We start from the raw sequence: 14,751 nt of genomic DNA on the forward strand, positions 1-14,751 counted from the left end.
ACAGAGGCAGGTAACAGGCAGGCAGAGGCAGCACCGGGGATGCTACACAGGCTGCAATCACATCCTGTCCCCAGCCTCCATCACGCCACCAATTTTCAAGGGTCTCTCAATCCAAACTCAAATCAATAAACAAAGTCCTGATCTGCCAGAAAGAAACTGCTGGTTAAGCTCTGAACAGTCCTTTGGGAAAACCTATTCTTCCTGTTTCCCGTTTTTTTTTGGCAGTTCTCAGTGGGTTGTTTATTTATTTTTACCCTTTGAAATTCATCACCATAAGGCATGGGACCCACTTGCCACCAGTGCCACGCCAGAGGTCTTTTTACAGGCAGGGTACTCCAGGCTGCCTGTACATTGCTGCTGTACCCCAGATGCTCCCTCTGTACCTCCGTCACCTGTGCTGCAGTCAAGGGAAGCGAGGTTTGTAAAGCCCTGCTCCCTCAGAGTCACTCCTTCCAGCTCACGTCTCCTGTGCTAAACCTCCTGTCTGCTTTTCTGGCAGAGCAGGTTAAGGAAAGGTATAGGAAAGTTAGCACCAGGGAAGTATTGCAGCTAAAGAAAGCTTGATGGCTGTACCTTTGCGTATGCAAACATGTTTGTGCTGCTGCAGAGAAGAAAGCTTCTCCGATCCTGCTCACCAAATGGCAAGATTTTAATCTATTTATCTCAGTGAGTAGGTGAAAGAGTCAGCATTCAATGAAGAGTGTAGGAAATGTGCTCATGGTAGTAGATAAAAGAACACCTCTAAGCATGTGCAAGCATTTTGGAAAGCTTATGTAACGTTTCCTTTGCAAAATAAACATATACTTACAGCCCCATTTCCAAAATGCCACCAAGAATATCATCACTTGCACATGTTTCTGGGGAGGAGGTTGCCAAATTGCTAAATATATTCCGGGCTTCAAATAGACATTTTGTACCGTTTCCTTTCTGCCCTGATAGATCTTTTCTTAGCCCTGTCACAGAAGCTCAGAGTCCTGCCCTAGGGATGGCATCCCACTGGCTTGGGTGCTGGGCAGCAGTAATCGGAGACTCACCTCCCGGTTTTATAGAGGTTGGCACCGTGCCAGGGGAAGCCTATGACTCTGCTTTCCCTCCACTTGCTGCTCAACCCCCGCGGGACCGGCACCACGGTGGAAGGAAGGGAAACAGGAACGTGAGCAAGGGTATGGGAACGGAGGGATGGGAGAACCTGCGAGAACTGTGGGACAAGGCCTGCACGGCATGTGGGGATGGATGCTCCCCACCCGACCCAACGCGTAGCTTGTGCCAAGGCCCAGAGGTGCAAAAATCAGGTGACGTAATGATTTTTGAGACTCATGCTTTAAAAATTTAGAAGGTTTTTTTATACGCTGGTTTGCCTTAGTGATGTATGGCCATCTGTCCGTAAATTAGCACAGAGAGCAAGAATACATCATTCAAAGGTTTTCACACTTCAGCTGAAAAGACCTTATAAATTCAATGAAGATGAAATGGTGTAACTCATGATACGTTAATATATATAAAAAACACAAACCTCTGCTCTAACCATCCATTTCTCTTTCCCAAGGATATGAGAGGCAGCCTGGTGGGCTTTCTGAGGTGGGATGCACAGGTACAGCATTACCCAAGGGCTATCTCCTAGTGGCTATAGTTCTCTACAGCTTTTTTTTTTTTTTTTTAATACTGGTTAAGCATAGGGTAGGCAGGAAAAGTTAACAGTCAGATCCAGAAAACCTCAGTGCTTCTGCCTAAAAGGAAGTCTTGTCTAAAGTGCTGCTGCATCTTTAATATTTCATCTTTCATTTACTTAACACTTACATGCTTCCACTGACTTGCAGAAAAGAGGGTGCAAGGAGAGGGCAGGTGCCCAGATCAATCTCAACAAAGAGTTCACTGAAGCACTATCACGCGGGCACGCTGGGCCTAAATAACCTATCCAGGTGGCTGCGGAACATGGAACCAAATTCATCATTTACTGCTATTTCAGTCATACGCCACCAGAGCAGCCACCAGCAAGTTATGGAAGCAGCACATACATTTCTGCTTCCAGGAGGAGAACCTACTTGGGTTCTCCAGATGAAAAATAACTGTGTTAAAGCTGTAAAAATTCCCAATCCAGTTCATCACGGGAATGTAAAAACTCTTCTTGCACAAGGGAAGCTGTAGATATGAAAAGCTGCACATGAGATGGCAGGATCTCTCCTTTTCTGCTTTTTTTTTTGCGATCAGCATGGGAGAAAATGCACACAGAGCCTGTGGCAGCTGGAAAGGGGGGGGTTAAAAATATCCCTTGCAAAGTGTGGAAAGACAGGATTAGAAAGAGCCTCTTGGGTGATGAGGGGTAGCCCCTCGCAGCTGAAGACACCTTAGTCAATGAGGGTACACCGTAATGCGCAAGCATGACAGCTGGCGCAAACCGCCACCATTTGTGCAGCTCTGCCTCTCCTCGCTGGCGTGGCTCCCCCACTCCTCACGATCAGTACGATCAGGACGCTTTGTTCCCCTCTCCAGCAGAGTTACTTACAGCTTATTTACACCCATTTGTTCTTGAGCCAACGCTACACATTAGCTTAACCAGGGGTTCCTCCTCCTTATTGTTCACAGCCCTCTGGAGCACAGCGGCGTCCCCTCAGCCCCCCCCCCGGCTGTCCCAGCGCACTCCGAGCCTGTGCTGCCGCGGCCACCTCTCCCTCGCGCCAGGACCCTCACACCCGCACCTGCGTCGCACCCAGCCTGCTGCTCGCTCCTCACACGGGGAGCTGGGGGGAGGGTAATTCCGGGCCGCTGCGGCCCGCCCCATCCCCCAGCGCCGTGTCCCTGCAGCGGCCACCCCAGTCCCGGGACCACCGCCGCCCCCGGGACCCCGCAGCTCCACACGTCCCCCTCGCACCCGCCGCCACGCGGCTCCCGCCGAGACCCGCCCCCCGCCCCTGTGGCGCGCGCCCCCTCCCCGCCACGAGCGCGCACCCCCCGCACCCAAAACCCCCGGCGGCGGCGGCGCATGCGCATCAGCTCCCTCCCCCCCGCCCGCTCCCGTACCCCTTCCCCACCGAACGGGGCGCGGAACTTGCGGGGGGGCGTGGTCGTGTGAGGGGCGTGTACGCCCGGGGCGTGTCCCGCGGGCGGGGGCGTGGCCGAGGGGGGCGTGGCGCGGCGCGGCGCGCCCTGTCCATGGTGCGGGCGGTGGCGGCGGCGCGGGTGTCCCCGCGGCGGGAGGGCGGCGGCGCGGGGCCGCATGGACGTGATGTCCCCGCAACAGGAGCACCTCGGGCCGGGCCGCTCGTCCTCGGTGAGCGGCGAGAGCAGGGTCTTCGCCGCCGCCGACAGCAAGAAGGTGAGGCCGCCCCCGGGAGACCCCGCGGGAAAGCGGCCCCCGGCCCCCGAGCACCCCGCGGGCTGCCGCGGGGCAGCGCCTGCCCGCCGGGCGCTCCTCAGGGCCCATCGCCCCGGGTGCTGCGCCGCCGCCGTCGGGACCGGGGCCGGGGGGAGCTGCCGGGGGAGCTGGGGCTGGCGGCGGGAAGGGCTTGCGGCACGGCTGCCCGGGGAGCTGGGCGTGCGGCGGTGCCCGCCGGAGCGCGGGGGGCTCTGCCGGGTGGGTGACCCCGGGGACCTAAGGGGCGTTGCTGGACGGATGTCCCGGGAGCAAAGGCAGGCGGCTGCCTGGCTGCCTGGGGTGGGTGAGGAGCGCTGCTGCGCCGGCGTCCCGCGGAGCTAGGGAAGGGTTTGCTAGGTGGTGGTCGGTGCAGCCAAGGGGCTTTGCCGCATGGATTTCCTGCTGAGCTGCGGGCGGTGGGAGTGCTGCAGCGATGTGCTGGGAAGATAAGGAGGGGAGGGGGGGTTGCTGCATGGATGTCCTGGGGAGACCTGGAGGGGGGCTTTGCTGGATGGATGTCTGGAGGTTTTGCTGGATGAGTATCAGAGAGAGCGTGGGGGGAGATTTGCTGAATGATTATCCAGGGGATCTAGGAGGGCTCTGCTGCATGTGTGTCGGGGGGGCGAGGGAAGGCTTTGCTGGAGCTGAGGGGGTTTGCTGGCTGCTCTTACACGTGCTTTGTACAAGATAAATGTAAGAGCAGCTTCCCAAAGAAGCGCCTTGCACTCTCTAGGTATATCACAATTGATAGCAGAAGAGCGTCATCCCATCTTCAAAACTGCTTGTTAAATCTGTTTGATGTCTCAAATTGTTTTTCAGCATTTGACACAATCTAGTGCAAAATGCTCATCTCTGCGTACAGCCAAGTACTTGTTTCTGCCTTATACTTGGCTGTAACAAGCAAGCTGTGATAACCACATTCTTCTCACTGTGTAAAACAAAAACTTTTTCTCTTTGGTTTTAGCAAGTGCTGTAGTGGTTTTCTACCCAAAGCAGAGCTGGTACCTTCCTGCCTTAATTTTGTCTCACAATGACATTTAAATCTATGCACTGCCTTGTCTTTAGAGGCGTACAACACTACTGACTGCCAAATAGGCTGGCAGGATTAGAGTGACTGACCAGGTTACAGTGTCCTTTACTAAATCTGTCCACCTGGTGACATGAATTTAGGATGCATGGTAGTAGAGGCTGAGCCTGTGTCCAGTCCTGCTGCTGAGCAGTGGCTGGGTCTTTGCTGGCTGTGGCACAGTGGTGTGGAGAGGACTCCTGGTCCCTCTCTTCCTGATGAAGTGTCCCTTTGAGCTGGGAAGCGATGCTGTGTGTTTCCGTGGGCTGTGTCCATGTGCGCCATGTCCCACTAAAGCACAGAGTGCTCCAGCCTGACCACAGTCTGGGGACCTCTTCTCATGGCAGCTGCTGCCAGTGGTGAAATGGTTGCCTGGAAAGTATTTGGCTAAGACTCGCAACGCACTTTGCTGCATTTAATGCCTGATCAGCTTCTGAAGAGGGAGTGTGACATACCTACACAACGTGGTGGAGCACCTTCTGCTGTCTAGGTGGACAAACTGATGGAGTAGATACCTTCTCTAAGTACTGCAATCTATTTTAAGATAACAGCTTTTATTTTTCTTATATAATTTCTTTCATTTTTGCTGAAGACAAAGTACTGTGTACCTTCCAACCTGGCAGAGCCCTGATGCCAGGCATGCACCTGCCTAAAATGAGAAGGGATGCTCAAGTACTGTGAAGATGAAGATTTTTTTCTTACAAGTTCTACTTCATGATTCAGCATTCTGAGGACAAATATTAATGGTAGCACTTGTGTTTCCTATTCCTGCTCCAAAGAGCCCACAGTCGAAGGAACGCAGACCTTGTTTTTGCCAGTGCTGGCAAGGGAGCGGGGATATTACTTTTTACGGATCTTGGCAGCCCTTTTGGAATTCCTCGGTGTGGAGGCACATGCGACAAGGGTACAGATGGAGTTCCTCCTGTGGAGAAGCAGCTTGAGACCCTGGCTGGGCCATGCAGCATATGGCAGCTTTACACACCCTACACAGCCAACATAGGCAGCCACCAACATCCAGCCAACCGCCCAGCTGCTTGTCCATGGCTGTGGTGCTCCCTTGAGACCACTAACACGCTACCTCTTTGTGCCTGTCTGTAGGAGAAGATTCCTACTTTATGCATGTGCAGCAATGGGCTAGTCCTAATTTTGCCTGAAGCTGGATCTCCGTGACAGTTGAAATATTTTTTCTACTACTTGGGTCCTATGGTTTCCAGATATACCTCTGCTTTGTTTTCCACTCAGTGCCAAAGCACCACATTTTTTTAAAATACTGGAAGTCTTTCTTACTACCGGGGAGATCACACTGCTTATATTGGTAAAGTACAGTTAAATGCAAGAATGTGTTGGCCAAAAATCAGTTTTGGTACTGGTGACAGAGCATGTAAACTGGAACAATTTTGTTGCAAATAGGTATTTAACATCAACTATGTTACTTTCTGGCACAAATACCCTCAATATGGGATGTTAAGCGACCACTGAACCTTTTTCTTTTTATTATGGTGACTATACCTTTCTCAAATTATCTGAGATTTGCTACATCATTCTGTCATTGTCTGAACTACTTCGTCTTCCACTTGGCTTCTCAAAACAAAGCTGAAGGATTACCTCGTAGGACCAAGAGACAGAAAATATCTAGGACTTTTTTCATGTCTTTTGTGTGACCCTTTCAGCTATTTTCTGGAAATATTTCCTTTCCTTTTCTTGACATGCAAAGTGGTTTGAACTGCTAACCTGCCTCACAAGACACTAGGTGGTTCTCCCTGTTAAATACTTATAAGGCATTAAAGACACCCTGATAAAAGGTGACATTGAAGTGCAGTGTGGTAGTTAATGCTTTGGAAAACTGTGGACTAGATTCCCTCCTTTATTGGACTTCTGGCGTTGCTGGACTATGTGTGGTTGACCTACAGAGAAGTTTTGTACTGAGTGTTTAGTAACCAATACCAGTAAATTGATACAACTCTGAAGTGGATTGAAGTAACATGAGTAAGAGTGATTATACTGATAGAGCTTATTTCTACAAATTTATCAAAACAAACTATGCAGCAGAGACGTCTTTTGTGCCAGTGTAACTGTGTCAACAGTAGCAGCTGCGGTCATTTGACCATATTTATGAGTTCCTGGAGTTTCACTTGTCTCATCTTAGAGGGGCTAACTTCCAACCAACCCCAAATATTTTATACAAGACAGTATTTGGTAACACAAGGAGTCACTCTTAGGAGTTTTTTCTGCCTCCTTGACGATTTCAAGTAACTACTTAAAATATTTTGGAGGCACAGCATTTTTAATATTTACTCATACAATATGTGCAAAAGATTAACCATTTTGCACTAAGCAAATGGTTTGGGATTTGAAATATGGTATCCTATCACCATAAAAATGTGTTTCTTTGTGATTCTGATCACAAATACTGCAAGAGTTTACTGGCAAGAAACGGAGAGTTGTAGTGTTCCACAGCAGTGTACTAAATAGATAAAATTCCACAGCATTGGAAGACTAGACATAGTCATACATAATCTGCATCCTTTACTTGTTGTGCTCTGCAAAGGTGAATTAAGTATACATTTGCCATTATATTTGATGATACCTTGATCTCATGCCCTTATAGATATGTTTTTTAACATAAAGGTCCTTAACCAGAGATTTTGTTTTCCTGTAAGTCCTCTGACCCTGGCTGGGGATCTGGGGGTTTCTTCCAAAATCACACCGGGTAGTGCTGGGAGTCTCAGCTGTCCAGGAACACTTCTGGCACTGGTTAGTGAAGTGATGGACAATTCCTGTCATCCTGCAGACATATCCTGTAGCAATGTTATCTCTGAGAGGACTGAAAAAGCCCTTCTTTTAATGAAGTAATCTGCGTGGTTGGTCCTTAGGTTGAAATCACCTTGGCAGGCTGCGCTGGCTTACGATAACTTACTGTTATGATGGGCCTCCTGACACTGCTTTAATTACAAACTAGCATTAGCAATCCTTCCTCTGTCTGTCCATGAGAGAAACTCAAAAATTATGCATAAAACAACATATTCTAGTTCTTGAGTTCCCTAGTTTTGGGTTTTGGTTGTTTTGTTTTGTTTTGTTTTGTTTTGTTTTGTTTTCTGTCCCTCATAGTCACAGTAGGAAAGAGAAGGACTTGGCAGGCCATGTAGGACCTAATACTGAAGAACTGCATATATCACATTATTGCCTGTTTACTTAATGCTGCTTGAAGTATCCATGTGGAGTGGGAGGAATCTCCTCCCTCTGACATCTGTAAACTGCTCCTGAGAAAGCCTTGCTGTACAGAAACTGGGGCAGAGTTGTGTCCATGTGTTAACCTTTCTGCTTTGTGTCAGGCTTGAAACTTTGTGCTTCATCCCACCACCACAGGGCTGCTGGTGTGAGCGCTGTGGGTGCGGTGCAGCTGCCAGCAGGACCCACAGGCAAAAATATTTGACACTCCCCTCCTCCACACTTTTAGTAGTCTTCCACACCTCCATCTTTTGATGTAGATGGGTGAGATCTTTTGAACATGTCCGTATCAGTGCTTCCGAAGATTCATATCCTTTGGTAGGTACTTCGTAGAACATCTTTTGCTCCTAGTTTCTTTCATCTGTTTTTCTTTCTACTCTGAGATGGCCTTTGGTCTCCATCTTTGCTGTGCTCTCTAGCAGCTGCTGTGCCATGGTGATGTGCTTTTGCTTCTGCTGCGCTGATTGATAGCTCTTTCCCCTTGTGCCCCTGCAATTGTTTTCTCCTCAGCTATCCATCCAAAAATGGCTTTCTTTTTAGGAAACTCCTTGTAAGTACAAGTATTCTGCCAGTATAAATAAAAGCACATAGTTTTGTCACCTGCTCTGCCTTTATGGTAAATGGGCTCCCTGTGGGACCTAGACATCTCTGCTGCTTGAGCCAGCAGTTCAAATGCAGTCATCTTCTCACCCTGTTTATAAGGGCTCGAGAATGTTATAGGTCAGTATAAAGCCATTTCTTGTTCTACCAAAGTATAAGAGATTCTTGTTATTTCTGGTATTTTCAGACAACCCTACACTGTAAGTCTAACAAATACTGGATTATAGTATATAGGAAAAAATGATTTATTGCCTCTCCTAAGTGGCCCAGTGATACATGGGAAAGAGTGATGCTCAATTGCCCTGGAAAACTAACTGCTGGGCGCTGAGGATTGTTTTGATTTTTTGATTCTTGGGCAGTTTGTTGAACTTTCGCCTTACAAGTTTTGGTAAGGATTTGTGTTCTGTGTTTTGGTTCATGTCTAGCCGAACCAGAAATGCCTGCCATAGATAGGTTTTGTTGCTCAGACAACAGGAACACAGTTTGCATGGATGAAATCCCTCACAGTTATTAACTTAGATACTTTTAAAGAGAAGGCTTTGTTAAAATCAGACTTCATTTTATTAGAAAAAATAAAGCGGTGAGAGGGAGAGCATAGCCACTTGAGTGCAGTCCTCAGCTCAAGGTACTGGCACATCTGAGGGCTGTCCCTATCACCCAGTTAAATGACCCAGGCAGATGTCCCAGCCTTGACCCACTTCTGGAGCGAGCCTGTAAATCAGGAGCCCCAAATACTTTCATGTCTGGGGAGGGTTTTACAAGGGTATCTGCACATTGCTAAGGAGGCATTTCTGTTGCACTTAGCTGTCCATCAGGAACTGAATACATTTTTCAATTATTTTGTATATCAATCACTTAAACAGATATCATGTAATACAATTTTCTCATTCTAAGCTCAGACCACTCTCTGAGAAGACAGTTGTTCCCTATGAGCTCACAAATTTGCCTGCTCCCTGTCCTTTGCTCAGACAGCAAGGAGAGGACTGAGCTGATTAACTCAATTTTCTTGGTCCCCTTAGTTTTCTTTTACAGTCAGTGGAGGAAAACAGCACTTCTAGATGCGATGTGCGCTGAATGTGTCCTTTTCCCTCTGTTGACTAAAAGAAGCACAGGGCAAACAGCTCAGGTGTGCAAGCTGGAGGCTGGGTGAAGGGAATCCTCCTGCACATGCCTGACCATCGTACTGGTCAGGCACCATCACCTGGCAGCATGGGCAGTGTGTTCCACAGCACAGTCCCTGCATTAGCCTGCCTGCTCTGACCTCCTGCACATTTGCAGTAGCTGCAGCAGGGTATCTGCTTATTGCACAGATTTTCACTTCTCTAGATTCTTGTAAAGTATTCTGAACACTGTATATCTGTTACTTATTTGTCATCACTAAAGAAATAGTAAGTACCACGAATTTTCTCACGCATTATTTATTTAATTAATGCTCTGCCATTCTCTTTCTAAGCTTGATATAGTTGATACACACAAAGTACAAGAGACGGCTTTATCTTCAGTTCCTTTTATTTTGAGGACATCGTGCAGATGCTGCTGTATGTTATCTTTTTCACAGAATGGGAATTAATATCATCATTCAGCAATATATTCTTTTACATAAATTCCATAAAATACCATTATCCACTTCAACTGTGAGGCAAAATTAGCTGAATACTGGCAGTCAGGAATAGATTTTTCCTCCAGCTGATGACTTGTGAGATACTTGTGGAAGTTTTACTGTAATCCTGTGGTCTGTAGGGGTTCTGGTTCCTGAGGACAGACTGCATATTTTCAGTGATGGTTTGCACATCCTCAGCATGGTGGGCTGATCTGCTCATAAAGCACCTCCCGTCACAATTTACAAAACAGTATTTTAGAGTGTAGGTCAGTAGCTATCTGGTGTAAATTCATTCTTTTGAAATCTATAGCCCTATGTCTGTTTACACCAGATGAGAAACTGATCAAATACTACCACCAGTCCAACAACAGAAAAAGCAAACCTTTTTGTTACCATTAAAAAAGCAGTCAAGACAACCACCACCAGAAATGCAGAAAGTATGAAGTTAAACCTGAATCAGAGGGGAGGGGGCAGGAACCCAAGATTTTGAACATGAGGAAGGCAAAAATAGCTCTAGTTTTTCCTGACTGATACAAGATTATCATCTTTGCATCTGGCACACTGTAAACATTCATTACAGATACTGATTTTATGATACATTTCACATGGGTGTGACTCAGCCAGCAAGTATGAGGATTTCTCTCTGTGTTGACCTTTCTAATATTTACATGAAAAAATGGGAGGTTATGATGTGGGACACATGCTGAGAAATGCTTCTTTGTGTCCCACGCTTAGATAATTGGTCATTGCATCTCCTTTTGCTCCCAAATATCTGCTCTCACTACAGCTGTCCAAGATGTTATCTCCTCTTGTCTGCATTGCCAGGGTGACAGCCTTGCACGTGTTAAATGGAGTGAAACCGAGGAGAACAGGCACCTGGGTCCAAGTTAGCCAAAAAATGAATTTGTCCTCTGCCTTCCCAAAGTAAATCATTTCAAGTTATCATGATGATCACCTATTTTCTTTTTCCAAACTCTGTACATAGCAAAATAAAAACAAACCCCCCTTTCTGTCTGTAGTCAATGTCTCTGTGTAATGTTTTTATTTGCATACAGCTGATCTGACTCACTTCACTTTTGCTGTGAAAATTTTCCTTTTCCAGATCTCAGCAGTGATCTTTTAAGGCTCTTTTTTTGTTAAGCTTTGCTTTAAAGCAGTGTTAAGAGGTTGTCCAGAGAGGCTGTGGAATCTCATACTCGGAGATAACACAGACCTGGACTGGAGGTGGCCCGGAGCAGCCTGCTCAGATAGGTCCTGCGCTCAGCAAGTCCAGAGGTGCTGGACCAGAAACCTTCTGGGATCCCCTCCAACCTGAATTATTCTGTGACTTTTTGCCACTTGTTTTTAGCTCTAAACTTGCTGTAGTCCTACTCTTTTCCTTGGTCCTCAGATATTTCAGTCAAGACTAGAATCTCACTGCCACAAGCACTATTCAGTGCTACTAACCCAAGCATGAAAAAACCTGCCATAATTGACAGAGATTTTAAAATGCTGCATTTTTTTCAGTGGCTTCCTTTTCAGACCTAAGAAGTCGAAGGAATTAAGATCTCTTTGAAAATGTAACCAAACCTCCACTGCATTGGCATGAGCTGAGATGCTCTAGTTTTAACCACTCCCTGAAAGCCACCACCTGCCCAATAATGAGACACAGTAAATTTCCAATTGGGAGTTGATGCTTTATATAAATTCCTAAAATCTGCTGGTTGTGTGAAATCTGTGGCTTGTCTTCTGTAGCATGTTGGACAGCATTGTTACACAGGTCTCTTTTTGCCTTTGTATTTGTAGATATACTACTTTATAAACTGTGAACAGCTTTTCAGATTTGCTAGCAGTAAGACAAACTGATTTCATTCACTAGAAGATTTTAGCAAAGTATTTTTTTTTCCTCAACACTACCAAAAAATGGCATTTATATTGTTAGTAATCTATTAAATTATTATCCAGTTACAGTCCAACTGAAGACAGCTGAATATTCCCAGGCTTAATTTATCAGTCTTGAGAAGGTTATTTTCTGATAAAAGAAAGAGGGAGGAGGGGATAATTTTTAAAGGTAAATTGAAATTACACAGCTGAATTTATAACAGTTTCTGCACAATAGCTGTAACTGAGTATCTGACAAAACATACAAGCATGCTCTACATAAATAAAGGGGGAACCAAAAAAAGACACAATAAATGCACTGCAATGAGTGAAAGAAATGCACTTGTCAAAAGCAAGTAAAACATGGAGTACTGTAGACTTTAATTTCTTCAAGGGGAGCATGCTGTGCACCTGCCCAAACAAAATGCATGCCACATCCAGCACATATATTGGCAGAAGAATCAGTTGTTCTCTAACATATTTGTTCCTGGTAGTCAGTGGTTATTTTTAGTACGAAGGAAGAAAGTCATGCTTTGCAATTAGCTGAGAACAGAGACTTCATGAATGTCAAAGGTTCACCTGTTTGTGGGCTGTCAGCAGTTACCAAGCTGGTGTAATGGACTGCTCCGGCATTGGATGCTGTCCTGTCAGGGTCTCAGGAGATGTTCAACCCCAGTCCTTTTGTTCACCCGTTTATTCTGAAAAATATTTGAGCTAAATAAGGTAACAACCACCCTTCTGGTGGAGGGTCAGGGAGAGGAGAGGTCATGCACCTTGGCAGCAGGCTGCACAACCGGTTCTAGAGAGCAGCTCCAAAATTAGGGCCAGGACTCCTTAGTCCTGCATCTGGCTGCAGGAGGGAGAGGATAAAGTGGTGAATGCCAATTTCTGTTCAGGGAAGTGTGTGGTTTTGTCTCCTGTGGTTGCTTTAGAAAATTTCTGCCTCTGAGGAAAACAGTGTTGTTTATTTGCTCAGTATTTTAATTGTAGCATTCAACTTCAATGAATGGGAATCTATGCTCCCTTGATAGCTACTGACATTTGCATGTCTTCCCTATGCTTTGTCTTTTTTTTTCCTGCTGCACTCTCTTGTCTTTGAATGTCTCCTTTTTTCCATTCCCTTCCTAATTCTGTGCTAAGAACTGCTGTGCCTCTCACTTTCCTGTTTTGTCCCATACATAGTCAGGAATGAAAAAAATGTCATTATTGACTACTGAGAGACAAGACATAATGCTCCAGCTAGATTAGTAGGGAAGGAAAATGCCCTCATCTCTAAAGATTTGGAAAAAAAAAAGGTAGCCCAGTGTAGCACATGAGGTTAGGTGGGTAGAATTCAAACCTTCATTTATGATAAATGTCAGACCTGACACAGAAATGTATGAAACATTTGAAATTTGAAACACCATCTGGATAGTTGATAGATTTAAAGTACAAGATTGTTAAGGGACAAAAAACTATTGAGGACAAGCTCTAGGTGTTTATTTCATGTGTGCAGTGTACCTCATGTATTTGTGTGTGGACACTAATTATCAGCTTTTCTTTATCACTGGCTTTCTGGTTGTGCTCCCATTTTTCTCAATATGTGATATTTTACAACCATTTTTGCCCTCCAGGGTTGCTGATGGCAATAACTCAGCTTTTTTCCTATGGTCTGAAATTGGACTCTGGCTGTGACAAGTGTGTATCCATGAAGTTCTTGTTCCGATTCTCACCTGTGATTTCATTTTGTTTCTCTTTCCAATCAGAAAATGAAGAGTTTGGCCCAAAGACGCCAGTCTGCACCATCTTTGATCTTTGTCAAAGCACTTAACAGATCTAGATCGATCTCAAGGTGAGTCAGTGAGTTTTGCTGGATGTAGTGTTCTGCAGTTTCTCAGCCCAAAACTTGAAAGGTTTTTCAGCTATTATCCACACAAGGTTTGTCACAATTCAGGCTGCTCAGTAGCTGCACAACTGCAAAGCCTGCTGAAAGATGTGATAGATCCCAGCTGAGATGCTGGCTGATCTCCTGGAGGGGGTTTCCCCAGTGCTGCCATACTAAGCTGTTTATACCCAATTGAGCAAGCAGAGCTGCTCTGCAATGTGCAACTGGCTGTGCAACATTTGGGCTGCTCAGTTCGAATTAATTTGTGGCTGGCTATGATTGCCTGCGGGGGAGATGGCATGGGCAGAGGAAGATGAGTGTTTCCTACTTTTTGCTTTGTACACTCGTGCCGTGCTAGGCATAACTTGGGAGTGGTTATTGTGAGATCGTACAATTTAATTCTAGTATCTGTCATGGACTGCTGCATGGTACAGGCTCTCCGGCATCTGCTTGTTTGGGACAATGCTGTGGGCCAGGATCTGGTGGTCACAGCCTCCTCCCATCCAGCATTAGCACTTGTGAGGCTGAGTATGTGGGGGTGGGTGGGTTTGAAGTATTCAGCATTTTTGTCTTCATCTTCTGCCAGGATCAGCTGTTCCTCCTCCATCCCTACCCCAATGTAAAACTACCATAAAAATGGTAGTTTCTGTGGAGCTAGTCCCCTTCCAGCCCCAGCTCTGACCTGCCACTTGAACCACTCTGCATACATAACTTTTGTCTTCCTGCACTACAGTTCATTAGACTTTAAACTTACAAAACATAAGTGTTTATTGAGAAGTGAACCATCTGGTAGGCTGTTAATGCTTCCAGCTGTGTAGAGCTCTTTACGAAGAAACGTTATTGAGGGAAATTAAAGTATGGCTTTGTAAGGAATATTTTTTCCTACTCTGGGGTGTGTTAAGTAATCAGTATGTGAGCTTTGGAAAGTTTTTTGTGTTTGATCTAACTAATACCTGGTTTCATATTTGTCATCATGAAGAATTCCACAGTATTTCTGAAACCTGTGAAAGTGTTCTGTGAAAACATCAGAGTTGCAAAATAGGAAAGGAAAATGAGTTGAAACGACTTGCAGGTCTTTTTGCTGGCTATGACATAAAAGGAAACTTAGAAAATAATTCCTAAAGGCGTTTGCACCTTTTTGTGTAGTCTAGTGGCCTGAGCCTAGGACTGAGAGCCAGCAA

At 46.0% G+C, this 14,751-nt stretch overlaps 1 protein-coding gene across 2 annotated transcripts in view; it reads left to right on the plus strand.

The window, feature by feature from the left end:
• Nucleotides 1-3,124: 3,124 nt before the first annotated feature.
• Nucleotides 3,125-14,751, plus strand: part of ARHGAP20 (Rho GTPase activating protein 20) — a 62,341-nt gene continuing 50,714 nt past the window's right edge. For both annotated transcript variants that reach the window (XM_040584313.1, XM_040584314.1), the window contains exons 1-2: nt 3,125-3,313; nt 13,452-13,537. In XM_040584313.1, coding sequence (XP_040440247.1) covers nt 3,215-3,313; nt 13,452-13,537 — 185 coding nt within the window. In that variant the 5' untranslated portion in view covers nt 3,125-3,214. The remainder of the gene's footprint in view (nt 3,314-13,451; nt 13,538-14,751) is intronic.

Source organism: Falco naumanni, chromosome 2 (assembly GCF_017639655.2).
Source record: "Falco naumanni isolate bFalNau1 chromosome 2, bFalNau1.pat, whole genome shotgun sequence".
Taxonomy (NCBI): Eukaryota; Metazoa; Chordata; class Aves; order Falconiformes; family Falconidae; genus Falco; species Falco naumanni.